This window comes from Rhopilema esculentum, chromosome 11 (assembly GCF_057945365.1).
Source record: "Rhopilema esculentum isolate cy_ngs chromosome 11, ASM5794536v1, whole genome shotgun sequence".
Classification (NCBI taxonomy): Eukaryota; Metazoa; Cnidaria; class Scyphozoa; order Rhizostomeae; family Rhizostomatidae; genus Rhopilema; species Rhopilema esculentum.
The window spans coordinates 8213865-8228340 of record NC_142825.1 but is presented as its reverse complement, the minus strand read 5'-3'; the positions used below and the strand labels follow the sequence as shown (position 1 = coordinate 8228340).

General features: G+C 37.7%; 1 protein-coding gene and 1 long non-coding RNA gene across 2 annotated transcripts in view; one reads left to right on the top strand and one right to left on the bottom strand.

Moving 5' to 3' along the window:
* Positions 1-510, bottom strand: part of LOC135693914 (uncharacterized) — a 20222-nt gene extending 19712 nt beyond the window's left edge. Inside the window, exon 1 of the long non-coding RNA XR_016144231.1 lies at positions 406-510. This is a non-coding gene — a long non-coding RNA (uncharacterized LOC135693914). The remainder of the gene's footprint in view (positions 1-405) is intronic.
* Positions 1-14476, top strand: part of LOC135693908 (TNF receptor-associated factor 5) — a 16532-nt gene extending 2056 nt beyond the window's left edge. Inside the window, exons 2-7 of the mRNA XM_065212486.2 lie at positions 276-324; positions 1801-1905; positions 2432-2596; positions 3762-3836; positions 5585-5665; positions 9024-14476. Of these exons, the coding sequence (XP_065068558.2) occupies positions 276-324; positions 1801-1905; positions 2432-2596; positions 3762-3836; positions 5585-5665; positions 9024-10025 (1477 nt within the window). The 3' untranslated portion in view covers positions 10026-14476. The remainder of the gene's footprint in view (positions 1-275; positions 325-1800; positions 1906-2431; positions 2597-3761; positions 3837-5584; positions 5666-9023) is intronic.

Here is a 14476-nt window from a genome sequence, read left to right as displayed (position 1 = left end):
ACATAAAGGTCATATCACAGTCCTTGTATCATTCCACATGTACTCTAGAGCCCCAATTTTAATTCAGTTGTAAAATTTAAGCTCTGAAAATTTCAGTCACCTCATGTTTGCTCGCTTGTTTGCGAAGTAAAATTAAAGAATACAAAATGATGATAAAAAACAACAAAAATTAAAGAACCCCCTGGCATACCCTGTATTTTTTTTTTTAAGATAAAGTTTTATTACTTTTGAGTTCTGCTCATTGTCTTCATTCTATTTTACTTTTTTTTCCGCAGATCTTCCTCCAGTTTCATTTGCCCAGTGGATGGCATCGAAGTTGCTGAAGTAATTTTGATTTTTTGTCTATAATTGCTTCTATAGTCTACTTTTTAACTAATGTGGCAAAAAAATAATATATGAGCTTACCATGCGACCCTAAATGCCTCCCTGTTCTTGGAAAGTCCATGTTCTTGGAAAGACCCTTCCGAGAATACATAATCTCAGGCCGGTGAAAGGCAATATGGAATTTCCCTATTAACAGTATTGGCCAAAGGGGAATAACCCGTGCTTAAAAGCAATATAACAATGGCGAGGACTTCCCCAGTAACCGGGACAGCCCCTCTGCCTAAGTAAAGTGTCGTCATAACGTCCCCTTTACAAATGAGCACTTCCTCCTATTCAACATGGTATTGGATGGAGTCAAATGGGGAATGGCCACCCGCTATTCTGACTTTGGAATTTGAAATCGCTCTCGCCTGGGTGGGGTAGGATTTTTCCTTTTAAACACAGGCAATGGGGCTGGCTCGGTTAATCGGGGTGTTTTGACTTGAAGCGCGCATGTGGGGTGTTAGAAGAAGCACGCTCAGCCCGGCTAAACCACTGGGCTAACCAGGCTAGCCCTCTTCAAAAAGTCTTTTCTGGTTCAAAAATTAAGAATGGTTTTGAACAGTGGCGGCGCCAGCAGTTACAGAGTGGGAGGGTAATGGGCGTGGTCAGTGTGCCCACGCCCTGTTTGCCTCTTTCCAGTGACTCGTCCCTTTCCTTGGGAAATTTGATCTTCCCCTACCCAGCGCTTTTTAATCTATTTTTAGAAGAAATATATAGACCATATTTTCAGAAAAATGGAGAGGTAATTACCCCCCCCCCCCATACCACCCCTTGGCGCCGCCACTGGTTTTGAAGAAGGCCGACATTTAGAAGGATAGAGTTTAATACGTTTGCTTTTTCGAAGCTTCATTTATTAAAGCCGGGATAAAATCAATCTTGGCAAAGTGAGGTACCCCGCCAGGCCACATTGCCTAATAAAAACATAACTGGGCTACCTCACCTCACTGTAAACACCCCCCACCCCCCTATAATTAAACAAGCAATTAGTTAGGAGGGATAAGAGACACTGTTTAAAATGGTTTTTATTTTCTTTTTGAATTTTTGAAGACTGACTGGTTGTTAGCCTAGCTCTTCACTGTAAGCTCTTTACTATATTCAGGGGAGGAATAAGGAATGGTCCTGACCCTCCCCCCCCCCCCCTCCTACCTAACATCTAAAAGAGGCACTTCGGATTTTTCTAAGAAATTATGGAGGGTCGGACATTGAAAGATGTTTGATTGCAATCGAAACGGACAGTTGGTTTATTCCAACATCTTCAAATAGGCGTTGCCTCCTTTAATTAGAGTCCAAGGGCGTGGCTACGCCAGATTATCCTTTGGGCTCCTGCAGCTCGATAAAATCATTAATCATTTCAGCTTCTGCCCTGTATTGAATATTCTTGTACCGTTATCACTATTTCTGGTAATGTGAAAGTTCTTTTCACTTATTTTTCAGGTATTTCCCGATAAATTCATAGAGCGCGAGATATTAAACGCAACTGGTATTTGTGAAAACAACAGTGCTGGGTGTCCTTGGAATGGTCCCGTAAAAGACTATGAGGTCTAGAAACATGAACTTTGTCATTTTGTAATCATGAAAAGTTTATTTTTGCTTAAAAGATGATTTGAAGATTGCGGAAAATGGTTAGAGAGAGAGTAAAAATTCCGTTATCAATTCTAAATTCTAAATGTGACTTCAAGGTCAAATTTAAACTTGATAAACATTGTAAATAAAGCATAGTGCGAATGGTGAATTCTTACATTAAACATTGTAATATGGCAACACTGAACGTGTTTGTCCAAAATTTAGATTTTAGCCAAATATGAAAATTCTGCAAATGTCGGATAGTGATATACTAAATATTTTGGTACGGGAACACCTTTTTCTTGAAAGACTGAAAAATTCTTTATCACTTGCAATTTGAGCTGCTTTAAAACGTTAGAATCCCTTGCTCGTTTTTTTGATCGCTTTTTTTTATACCCATTTTGAAATTTTTAAAAAACAATGGCAATGCCAAAATAGACTATCGATTATTTAACCTATTTCTGACCCTATCCGTCCATGCTTACAACTTTGTTTGTTTCAGGACCATATTTCGCAATGTCCATACATTAATATTACCTGTGCCAACCAGGGATGTGGTGAGCTTGTCCCCAGACAGTTTTTAAGTCAGCATTTGGAGACAGAATGTCTGTACAGAAAAGAACCCTGCCAGCTATGTGGGGAAATGGTTGTTGTTGCAAATACCAAGGTAGGTTTATTGGATCAAAGAATAATTTTGTGTTTTCAAATAAGCTTTCCACGCTTAGCTAACGTACATTCCAATTTTCTGTTGGCACTGACTGGAAATATCTAATCTAATGTCTTATCCATAGAGTTGAAAATATTGTCGAGCTTTGTTAAGAAACAGTGGCGTGACGAAGGCATCTGGAGCCCTTGAGATAAAACTTTGACGCGTCCCTTTTGATAGACTCCAAGAAAGTACCATCCAAGATGGCATGTCAAACACAATAGCAATATGTAAAATTAATGTTTTCCACGTTAACTAGGGACGAGCTTGAGGTCCTTTTTGATCGGGTGCCCTTAGTTATCAAACTATTGTGCCCTTAACTGCCTTACGCCACTGCAGTGCATCCTTGTTTATCCGAACGGCATGAATATAAATGTGCAGCCAACTGGACGGAATTTTGAGTCACCAATATAGCTTATTCTATGTTAAAATTGATGAAAAATATTCTGCCGTCATGCAAATGACCAAAATAGAGACAAGGAAAATTCACTGTTTAACGGACATGCACCGGTTAATGAACATAGTTGTTACATGAAAAGATAACAACACTCAACATGAAAGCGATGCCCCTTGCAATAAAATTCTGCCGCGAATAAACAGACACCATTATGTAAAGAAAGAAGTTTTTCACAAATGAAATTGATATCGTGTATTCTGCATTCCTTAAAGGTTCCAAGCGTCGCTATTCTAAAAGTTAAATTAACTTGGTCTTATTCTGGCTGAATGAAAGGGAAAAAATGTTCAATATTAAAATATTTCTCAATTTGAGGTTTACGGATAAACGAGGTTCGGATAAACGAAGATGTACTGTACCAAAAATACGTATATCGATCTATTGCATGTGGAGATTTAGATTCAAATTCCTTATTCAATTCGTAATGGTCTGAGCATTGTTAAGTGCTGGCATCACGTACTGCCATTTCAAATTCGCACTTTGGTTAAGCACTTTGAATATGATCTTGATATTTCAGAGCTTAATTTTTTCTTAACAACGACCACACAGGTTTGTGTTTTATGTTAAAAATTGATGTATAGGGAATGTAAAAACATCATCTGGAGGCTCTATTTCATGCTGAATGTCTGTTTTGAGGAGAAATGATTTAACTATATTGTATATTGATCGTAGAAACATTGCCAGACAAAATGCCCGATGGCTAAAATCAAATGCAGTCAATGTGGAAAAGACATCTTACGAGGGCAGGTTTGTCTGATTTTTTTGCTTTTATCACAACTTGTCGAATTTAATCACATTGAGATAACTTGATTTATAATGGTGATAAGAACTTCAAGTGGACTTGCAATTTCCGAAGCCACAAAGCGTGATGTGGAAGGTTTTTCTTAAAGAATAAGGGAAGAATGGAAGGTGGGAAAATAAAAGGAAAAGGAAACAGGAGGAAAGAGAGGAAAAATAGTAAGAAAAGGAAGAAAAGGATGAAGAGGAGAGGAAAGGGAGGTAGGAGAGGAAGAAGAGGAAGGAGAGGAAGGAGAGGAAGGAGAGGAAGAAGAGGAAGGAGAGGAAGGAGAGAAAGGAGAGGAAGAAGAGGAAGGAGAGGAAGGAGAGGAAAGAGAAGAAGGAGAGAAAGGAGAGGAAGAAGAGGAAGGAGAGGAAGGAGAGGAAGAAAAGGAAGAAAAGGAATGTATAGAAGAAATGAAATAGCGGATATGACAAGAAGAAAGAAAAAAGAAAAAAAGAATGAAGGGGTAGAATAAATGAGAGCAAAAAAAATATCAAAAAACGAAGATGAAGAGGGGGTATGAGACGGTGGAAAAAGAAATGACGAACGAGAAAATGAAAAGGAAGAAGTAATCGGAAAAGAAGAAGGATATCAGGAACTGAAAGGAGCAGAAGATATAGACGAAGAGGAAGACAGAAGAAGAGAAAAAGGAGAAGTTGAAAGGAAAGAAAAATCGGAGAAGTCGAAAGATGTCAAGAACAGGAAGGAGCAGATGAGATGGGCGAAGAAGGAGAAGGCGAAAAAAGAAGAGAAGAATGTGAAGACGAAAAGGAAGAAGTAACGCGGAAGAAAAAGGATACCAGGAACGGAAGGGAGCAGAAGTGACAGAAAAAGATGAAAAAAGATAAAAGAAGAAGAGAGGAACGGGAAGATAAAGAGAAAGAAGAATCGGAAGAAAAAGAATATCAAGAGCAGGAAGGAGCAGATGTGAAAAGGGGAAGAAGGGGAAGATGAAAAAAGGAGAGAGGAGTAAGAAGGAAATAAAGAAGAATATGAAGAAGAAGGGGAGTAAGCAATAAAGGGAGAAGAAGAGGAAAGAAGCAAAGATGATGAAGAAAAGTAAGTGAGTAAGAGGAGAGGAGGATAACGAAGAAGAAAGAAACGTACAAAATTGCTGAAGGTTAAAGGAAAGGATATTAAGGAATAATTGCATTGAAAAATAAGCAGGAGTGGCAAAAAAATCTCAAATGATTAATTTGCATTTATAGAATGCAGTTTCTGTGGTCATTGTTCAAAAACAGCGAAGAATTATCTCATGCAAGGGTAGTTCAAAACTAAATTCAACCAAATTGTTTAGTCAAATTATAATCTCTCTCCTCTCAAAATTGACGTTCCTGTTTTCGGGAAACAAAACCATGCAGGCTTTCTCTTTCAATTATATTTTTTTTTCAAGTTCTCAAGTCCATGAGAGAGAAAAATCTATTTACGGAAAAGAAGCTACGATCAAGTGAAATTTTTGAATGTATAATTGTAATTTTCAAAAATGTTTCGCGTTAAACAAGTTCATTTGAATCTTTCAAATAAATGTGTCTTAGACACTTTAGTGTTGAAAACTTACCGATTATCGAAATAGGAGTTTCCATAAACACACATACAAAAAGTTTTTGTTAACATTGATAAGAAACGGACGTCAATTTGCAAAAGCTCCTAAAGCGATGAATATAAAAATTGTTTTGTCCACCACTGATGGTTTGTTACTATTCCTCTGCAACAGCTGGACACACATCAAAATTCGGACTGTGACGAAGCAGTGTTGGCGTGCCCATTCATCAAAATTGGATGCACATCAAAACGAGTAAGCTCTAAATCTATATGCTGTCAAATTATATTCATTTGCGATTTAGAGGGATATGATGGAGTCGATTTAGAGGGATATGTGAACACATGAAATAAACGCCATCTTGAACAGCACCGAGAAGCATAAGTAAACATAATTAACATAACAATACAACAAAACACAAGGAAACTTTTAGATCACAATCTAACACCCTCTCTTGATTTCATATAAATCAGCATATCAAAAGTGATTATAAAAGTTTTGAGTCTATCCAAAAATAAAATGTTTGATTTTTTTCAGTTTTACTTCCCTAGCAGCTTTAGCCGTCAAATTGGCAATCATGTCTTGTCTCGGACAGTATTTAATTGTCACTTTACCTGTCTCTTGTGTTGATCGAATAAAATGATAACGCATATCTATGTGCTTTGCGTGTTGACAGTTTACAGGTTTCTTTGAGAGGGCAATGGCACCTTGATCAAAGATAGTTGCTGACTGACAAGATTCTTTCAAGTCATTAAGCAGCTGAATAAGATATAAACTCTCCTCTTTAGCTGATGCTAGTGCAATATATTGTGCCTCACAAGATGATAAAGCAACTGTGGACTGCTTCTTCGATTTCCAAGAAATAGGTGGGCTTGTATCACTCAAACTAAAGCAATATCCGCTGGTACTTCTCCTATCTGATGAGGATGCCCTGTCTGCATCACTCTATAACCAAATAAGTCTAAATTTTCTCTGCACTCCCCGTAGCATAACACATACTCCAAAGTACCTTTCATATATCTCAGAGCATATTTCACTGCTGTCCAATGACTCTGTAGTGGATTGGATTAATTCTGTGATAACGTGGAACTACCCAACCAAGATCCGGTCTTGTGCAAGTCATCGCATATATTAAACCGCCAACAGCCTCTCTTGATAGCTTGGTATTGGACTTTGACTAGTCAGAGAAGTCAAGCTTCTGCTCTAAAGTTGTGGTCTTTGGTTTACAACCAGACGTTTGAAATCATTCTAGAATCTTTGTCAAATACTTCTTTTGTGACATCTTTATAGAACCATCTCCCTGTTCAACTCTGTACCTAAAAATATAACGTTTTTCCCAGGTCTTTCATTCTAAATGTTTCTTGAAGCATCAACTTTGTCTCATTCATAATTTAATTTCCACATGCAGCAATATTTGTATCATCCAACCAAATCAACATATAAACCATTTTCTTATCAGCTTCTTTCATATAGACACAATTATTAACTGAGCTCTGAACAAAATTGTTCTCTAATAGAAAGTTGTGCAGTAACATATTCCTTTTTCTACCTGACTGCTTTAATCCGTAGAGTAACTTGTTTAATATGCACCAGTCTTTTACTTTTGGTAGAACTAGGAGTCTCTCAAAACCTGCTTGATCCATATAGATATTACAATCGAATGGTGTATTTAAGTGTTCTGTCTTGACACCCACTTGATTTAAAATTAGGTTATGCTGTGCTGCTAGCTGGCATAACACTCTAACTGATAATGTACTTAGAGTAGGAGCAAAAGTCTCTTGAAAATCAATTCCTCTTACCTGACTATGCTCTTTTGCTACAAATCTTGCCTTTTAGCTTTTAGGTAATGTCTTCCCCTGCACCCTCTTTTATGGTGTAAACCCAGCGATCAGCCCTACCAGTGTTCTTCCTTTTGGCAATGTTGTTACTATAAAAGTACCATTTTCAAAAAAGGAGCTTATTTCCTCCTCTATGGCACCTTTCTATTTTTAAGAGTCTGGAGATTGCAAAGCTTCCTGATATGTCTGAGGAAAAGTTGAAACTCTATAACAATAGTCACCCGAACTCATTACCTGATTGTTTTCAATTTCTTCCTCGGCGATGCAATCACCTAGACGAATTATTGGTCTCCTTTCTCTTTCAGAATATCTACTTTCAGATGGTATTCGATTATCAGTTGGCTCTAGCCTGGCCTCACTTGTTGCTTTCTCTGTTTCATCACTTAGTAGCTCTGGAAAGAGCATGGTTTCCTCATAATCAGATAACACGCTCTCTGTTTGTGTCTGCTGCTCAATCACTTTTTTGATTGGAAATTTCGCAACTTAGTACTTCATAATTTTGTTAGTTGCAGGAATAAAAACAAGATTAGAAGGACTGCTCTTATCATATCCTAGAAACATTACTTTTGTTCTTCTATTACTTCTTTTCTCCTTTTATGCAAAGCATTCAAATTCAAAGGTCTTCATATTAGAGAGATTAGGCTTCTGCCCTGTCATAGCACGGTATGGTGCCTTCTGTAGAAGTTTGTTCTAGCACCTGTTGCGTATATAAGCTGCCGCCATCATTGCATGAGGCCAAAATTCTTTACTGGCACGACATTCTCTTGTTTCAGAAGACATCTCTCCATTTCAAAAAAAGGGTTCACCAGTGTTGCTCAGCAGTGCCATTCCCATGAGGAGAGTTGGGACATGATGTGTCATATCTAACTCCATTTTTCAAAAGATAGGAATCAAACTCCTTTAAATAAATTCACCATGTCCATCAGATCTCATGTATTTGTCTGTGCCATAAGGAGCAACATCTGTTAAAATCCTTTCAGTAGCTCTTACTGCATTACTCTTATTCTTGAGAAAATATGCAGCTACTACATTTGAAAAGTCATCAGTGGAAACAATGCAGTATTTAAAACCACCATCACGAAAAATAAACGCCATCTTGAACAGATACGAGAAACATTAGCATAACAACAATGCAACAAAACACAAGGAAACGATGAGGTCACAATCTAACATATGCTACCTGCTTGATGATAAAATCTAATGAACATTGAAAGAGAAGATTATTGGGATGAAGATTGTTAAACTCTATGCTCCAAACCAGATTTTTTTGCAAATTGATTTTCAGCATGGCTATTATTTGCAGCAATTAGATGTTTGAAAGGGTCTTTTATTCTGCATGCTCAGATTGGTACTAATTATTCCACCTATCTTCATACATGCCCTGTTGTCAGCACCGAGGTTTGTGAATGGATTCCCATAACTGTCGCCTCGTGTACGTTGATATGAACCGCTCATGTATCTAGTGGGGCAACTCATAATTTTGCTGCTACTCAACATGAATTCCGAATTCAAAACGCTTTCCCTAGGGACATTCGCTGGTACATCTTCAAGTATTTTTCCACTCCCAAGCAGAAGTATACATATTATTGTTCAGCTTATGCTCCCAAGCATTTAAATTACCGCCAAACTTCGTTTTATTTGATTTCATTTATGGCATGAAATTCGCCTGTCACTGTCTTTCAAGTGGTTCTGAATCACCCACAAAGTCTTTACTGACTTTACGATATTTATTTATGTCTTTGACATGTTCACAATATTAACTTGATTGTTTGCAGCCAATGAAAAAGAATGAGAAACGCAAACACATGGAAAATGAACAGGTCAACCACAACACGTATTTGCTTAATTATACACTTGATGTTGCGCAGAAATTATACGAAATGAGTGAAGAAATGCAGCGTGGCTTTGCCTCAAGACAGCCAGTCGACCAGGTACAAAAGTTTGATGAATCAGGGTTTGCCATGAAGCACAAGCCAGGAAAAGGTCGGGGGAAAGTTGTACCTGATTCGACCCCGGACACGGCTGACAGCTTCAGACAGTCATTTTCAAGCCTGCCATCCGATTTTCAGATTTCTGGTCAGTCTACAAGTGACCAGATTTTAGATCTCGAGAGCAAAATAACAGCTGTTTCGTTCCAATTCCAAGACAGTCTGGCATCTGAAGTTCAGAAGATTTCTCGAAGCATCGATGCAGTGAGAGATTCGATACGTAAAATGGAACAAAAGTTTGGGAATCTAGAAGATATCCAGCAGAAAACCGCAATCAATATGGCTGAGCAAAATGACAGAATCGAAGATCTTGAAAATGCATCATTTAACGGTATACTCGTTTGGTCAATCACAAGCTTCACTAAGAAGAGACATGACTCCATTGTTGGCAGAAACGTCTCCTTCTATAGCCCTTACTTCTATACAAGCCACTATGGATACAGGATGCGCCTCCGCATCTATCTAAATGGCGATGGCGTCGGAAAAGGCTCCCACATCAGCCTGTTCTTTGTCATATGTAAGGGTAAGCATGATGCTTTATTAACGTGGCCGTTTAGGCAGAAAGTCACAATGACCATTCTAGATCAGGATCGTGTGAAAGATGTCACCGACGCTTTCAAACCAGATCCTGCGAGCTCATCTTTCCAGCGACCAGTGAAAGAAATGAATATTGCATCAGGCTGCCCGCTGTTCATGAGGCTGAGCGCACTAGATACATCTGCGTACACCAGAGAGGATACGCTTTATGTCAAAGCTGAGGTTGATCTTACCAATTTGCCCAGATTCTGAACAATTCATTCTTTCTTTCCTCCATATTTATCACAATCGGAATACCAAGCGAATCAAAAGCTTAACGTGATTGCTTCAGAAAAATTGCGTACCGTAGAGTTAATGCGTTTAAGATTGTACCTTTCAGACGCCGATTGCAGTGGGAATTTTGTTCTTTGATCAAATCGAATGGCTGAAAAACTGATCGCTACAAAAATTAAGAGCTTTACTAACGTTTTGACGTACAAATCTTAAATCCATGTAGGCTGAGAAAGTCAGAATTTAGAAAGCATACTCCGTAAAGCATAGCGGTCAAATCCTTGATTGGCTGAGAGCTCTGTTCGCTACCATATTCTAAGCCAATCAGCACACAGGATTTTCACAACAAAATCGCTTCGCTGAAATGGCGAAAATGGGCCTAATTCTAGCTGCGAAGCGATTTTGTTGTGAAAATCCTGTGTGCTGATTGGCTTTGAACATGGTAGCGAACAGAGCTCTCAGCCAATCAAAGATTTGACCGCTATGCTACCCCGTAATAAATAGATGTTTAACGAAATTTCTAAGTGTGGCAGAGATCGTATGTTACAAAGAGACATTAGTCCTTAGTAGGATAGACGTGTCGCCTTTTTTTAGGATAAAAATTGCATCCTAATTCCTAGATAGTCGTCGGCAATGTCTGGCATCTTTAGGTACCTGATTAAAGGCATATTTAGCGACTTCAGACAAAAAACTGCCTGATATATAGTATAATAATAATAATAAATAATTTGTTTAAAGTTGGCGTACTAAATGAACGGCTGATAGCTATAAATAAGGTAATTAAGGCCAACTATCTATAAAGAGTTAGTAGTGGTGGGGAGTTTACCTTGCATGTGCGAGTTATTTCAACTGAAGTCATTGACATCAGAAAAAATGTGAAAAACTGAGATGAAACAACTTATTAATTACACCAGGCTCTAGCGAGCAAGGTACAGCCAGGAGAGGTAGAGATTCTCAAATAGTTTGTCTAAACAAGTTTTTATGAGAAATCTGAATTTCTTGGATAAAAAGACAAATAGAGTTCTAAAGTGTGACGTCATCAAAAACCTATTTTTAGAATTTTTGAATTTTAACCACATAGCGTAAAAGATCACCATGAAATACTTTCAAATATGTAAAATTAGTCAATTATGTCTAAAATCGGTTGAGATATGGCTAATAAAAGATTTGAAGTTTGCTAACGAATCACTGTTATTTTGGCTCTGTTCATAAAGTTATGAACAAAGACCAAAATACAGAGGTTTGATGGGGAGAGAACCAGTAAACATGTGGCCATATCTCTGCCATTTCGTAATACACTTGCCTGATTTTGCACATTTAGAGGTATTTCATGATGGTCTTTCAGGTTATGGAGTCAAAATTCAAAAATTCAAAAAATAGATTTTTGTGACGTCATCACTTTAGAACTCTATTCCTGAGAAATTCTGAGAACGGGGGTAAATTATGCTAAATTTGGTAATATTCACGCCGGAGGCAATAAGAAAGACATGACTGGATTACAAGTGGTTTGAAGCAGTCAGAATCTCACACAAAATACGTTCAACCTTGAAAAATGTACAAAACAGAAGCTTTGGTGTGCCATGACGTCACAATGCCTTCACGTCACTATATGACCTACTTACAAGACGAAACGTGAAATTATCAATACAAAGTTGGAAAAGAAACAAAAGATTTGCGAAAATTTTTAATTTCAACAATGCATCTCAGCACTTTTTTTGCATTTTATACCCCCTGCATGCAAAATTCGTCGCACATGCATGTCGGTCATCTTTGGAGTCTCAAAGTCAGCTTGGCAGGGTGGTTGAAAGCGGATAGACAGAAGTACACCAATTCGACTTACGGCCTCGTTTTGAAAATTTCTCTAAACCTCATTATGCGACTTTTTAAAGCTCAGATTTGGTTTTATCACCACAATTTTAGGCTGGAATCAGTTTTTTCTATTGTTTGTGCTTGCGTTTTAGATTTTACTGAGAAATGAAGTTTGAAAACTTGCAAGGGGTTTGACCGCGAAAATCATTCCGGCTGAAACTTTATCCCCTAGTCGCCAATCACGGTCAATCCCCTTAAAAATCTGTACCTTTATGTCGTCATGAAATCAATATCGTGAGCAAGAACGTAATGAAACTTCAAGTAGACTAAAATCCTCGCTCTCGTACTGATTTTTTTCCAAATGAGGCTGTAAGTTGAATTGGTGTATTTAAGAAAACTCCCTGATAACTCAAACCCCCGATAACTCGGACATTCGTTATCTCGAACCATTTCATTGGTATCGGGAGTTCAATATAGAACCATCAAAATGGTTAGAGCGGCTGATGCCAGCTGTTATCAACGATCGGTTAATTGGGAGAATAAAGAATTTCAGCAGTTCATGATAAGAGTACAGGTGAAGATCAGGTAGTCGTTCGGTAATTACCCTCCGAACTGTGACGTCATGGCAAACCGAAGCTTCTGTTTTGTACATTTTTCAAGATTGAACATATTTTGTTTGAGATCTTAGTGCTCCAAACAACTTGTAATCCAGCCATGTCTTTTTTATTGCAACTGACATGATTATTACCAAAGTTCGGCATAATTTACCCCCGTTTTCAGAATTTCTTTGGAATTTTCCTTTTTACCCAAGCAATTCGGATTTCATAAAAAACTAATTTAGCAAAACTATATGAGAATTTCTACCTTTCCTTGTCGTACCTTCCTCCTTTAGAGTCTGATCTAGTATACGAGTTTATCTTGCATATGCACAGGTGTCCTGTTTTGTTTTGCTTTGAAAATCAATTTAACTATATTTCGTATTTTGAAGACTTCTTTTCGTGGCTTTGGTCCTCTGGTTTTCTTCGCTTTAGCTTGCAAGGTCCATTATTGCAAAGGCTAAATGTCATTATTGGTTGAAATTTTAAACCTAAAATGCCATTTTAATTCTAATCATCCAAATATATTTTTGTTGTGTAAGCAGTCAGGGCTGCAATAACAAATGCTAATATTCTTATCGTGCAAGTTTTCGTTTCTCTTTGTAATCGATGTCCTCATTTACCAACATTTCCCTCTTCGCTTGCGTGTGGTTATCGTTTTGTTGAGAATCCATAGGCCGTGTACATGTGATTTAATAACGTCTTTCACCCAGTTCATATTCAGATAAAATCGTTGGTTTTAATGGCGTGAACAGTTTTGTTTATTGTTGATGGTAGCATTGCCTCGTGTTATTAAAATGAACCCCCCCCCCCATAATGATCCAGCCAGCGCTCTGCGATAATGTCTCGTCACCACAGAAGCGTTGGATGAGTTAGAAAAAGGGCTATCGACAGGGTTACTATAGACAGCCTATAGATATCAGCAGGCATCATTTAGTCACGTTAATGTGCGATCTCAGGGCTTGATACGCAGTGATTCTCATACCAGGCTTCAAATCCTGAAAAAAACCGCTCCAAACTAAATTTGTTGATGAATCAAAGCTAGTCTTCTCTCTTTTAGCTTCTTGATGGACTGAATCAGATGATCGCTAGTAATCATCTATCAGCAGATCATCTAGAATTTGTTATTTCTTGTTATCGTTCGATTAAAAACACTGATGAACTGATCGTCAAATATTTAACAACTTCACAATATATATGCTCACATCTAGTTATTCTCAAATGCCGACAACTTATCATACCATAGCAGACTAGAGCATAAACTCGTTATTTTCTATAAGCTCCTTCAAGCAAAGTAAGACTTGAAGCAAGTCTTTTTTGAATCTTTAAAGACTCTGATTTAGTGAATTGTACGCCTTTTCTTTGACTAATGTACAGAAAACTCATCTTAGGGCGTGGGATGTGATGGAGTTCCTCCGCAAGTCCCTTAGCTGACTTGATCAGCCTATCGACTCTGGCTTTATTTTCCTTACATAATCTGACCTTTGATTATATGCATTAATGACAGATGTTTCATTTTGATACTCAAATCTTTTTTCATGTATCTGCTTCATGAAGTGATGATGTAATATGGTTTGAGTAGTGACGATTTCAGCAGCTCCGATTTCCACAGCCCCGATTTCCACAGCAACTTTCCTTCATAGCATATGACATCAAGTGTGACGTCCTCATCCCACCGTTATACCATACTGATAATATATTCTTATATGAAGTTCAGAATACAGAAGGCAGATTAAGAATACAGAATAAAACGGAATACAGAATGCGGAATACAGAAAACAGAGCACAGAATAAATACAAGATACAGTATAAAGATTTCAAAATACAGAAAATAGAATAAAAGATACGGAACATGAATAAACTTACCAGTGGCCACGGAATATCGACTAGATCTTATATAGAGTCAATCGAATTACCAACAGAAAACCATTCATTTTAAGTCAATCGAGATATGGATAATAATTCTAAATATGATTGATGAACTGATTAACACCTGCGGTCTATTTACTTTATTTTGTTCGTATAAGA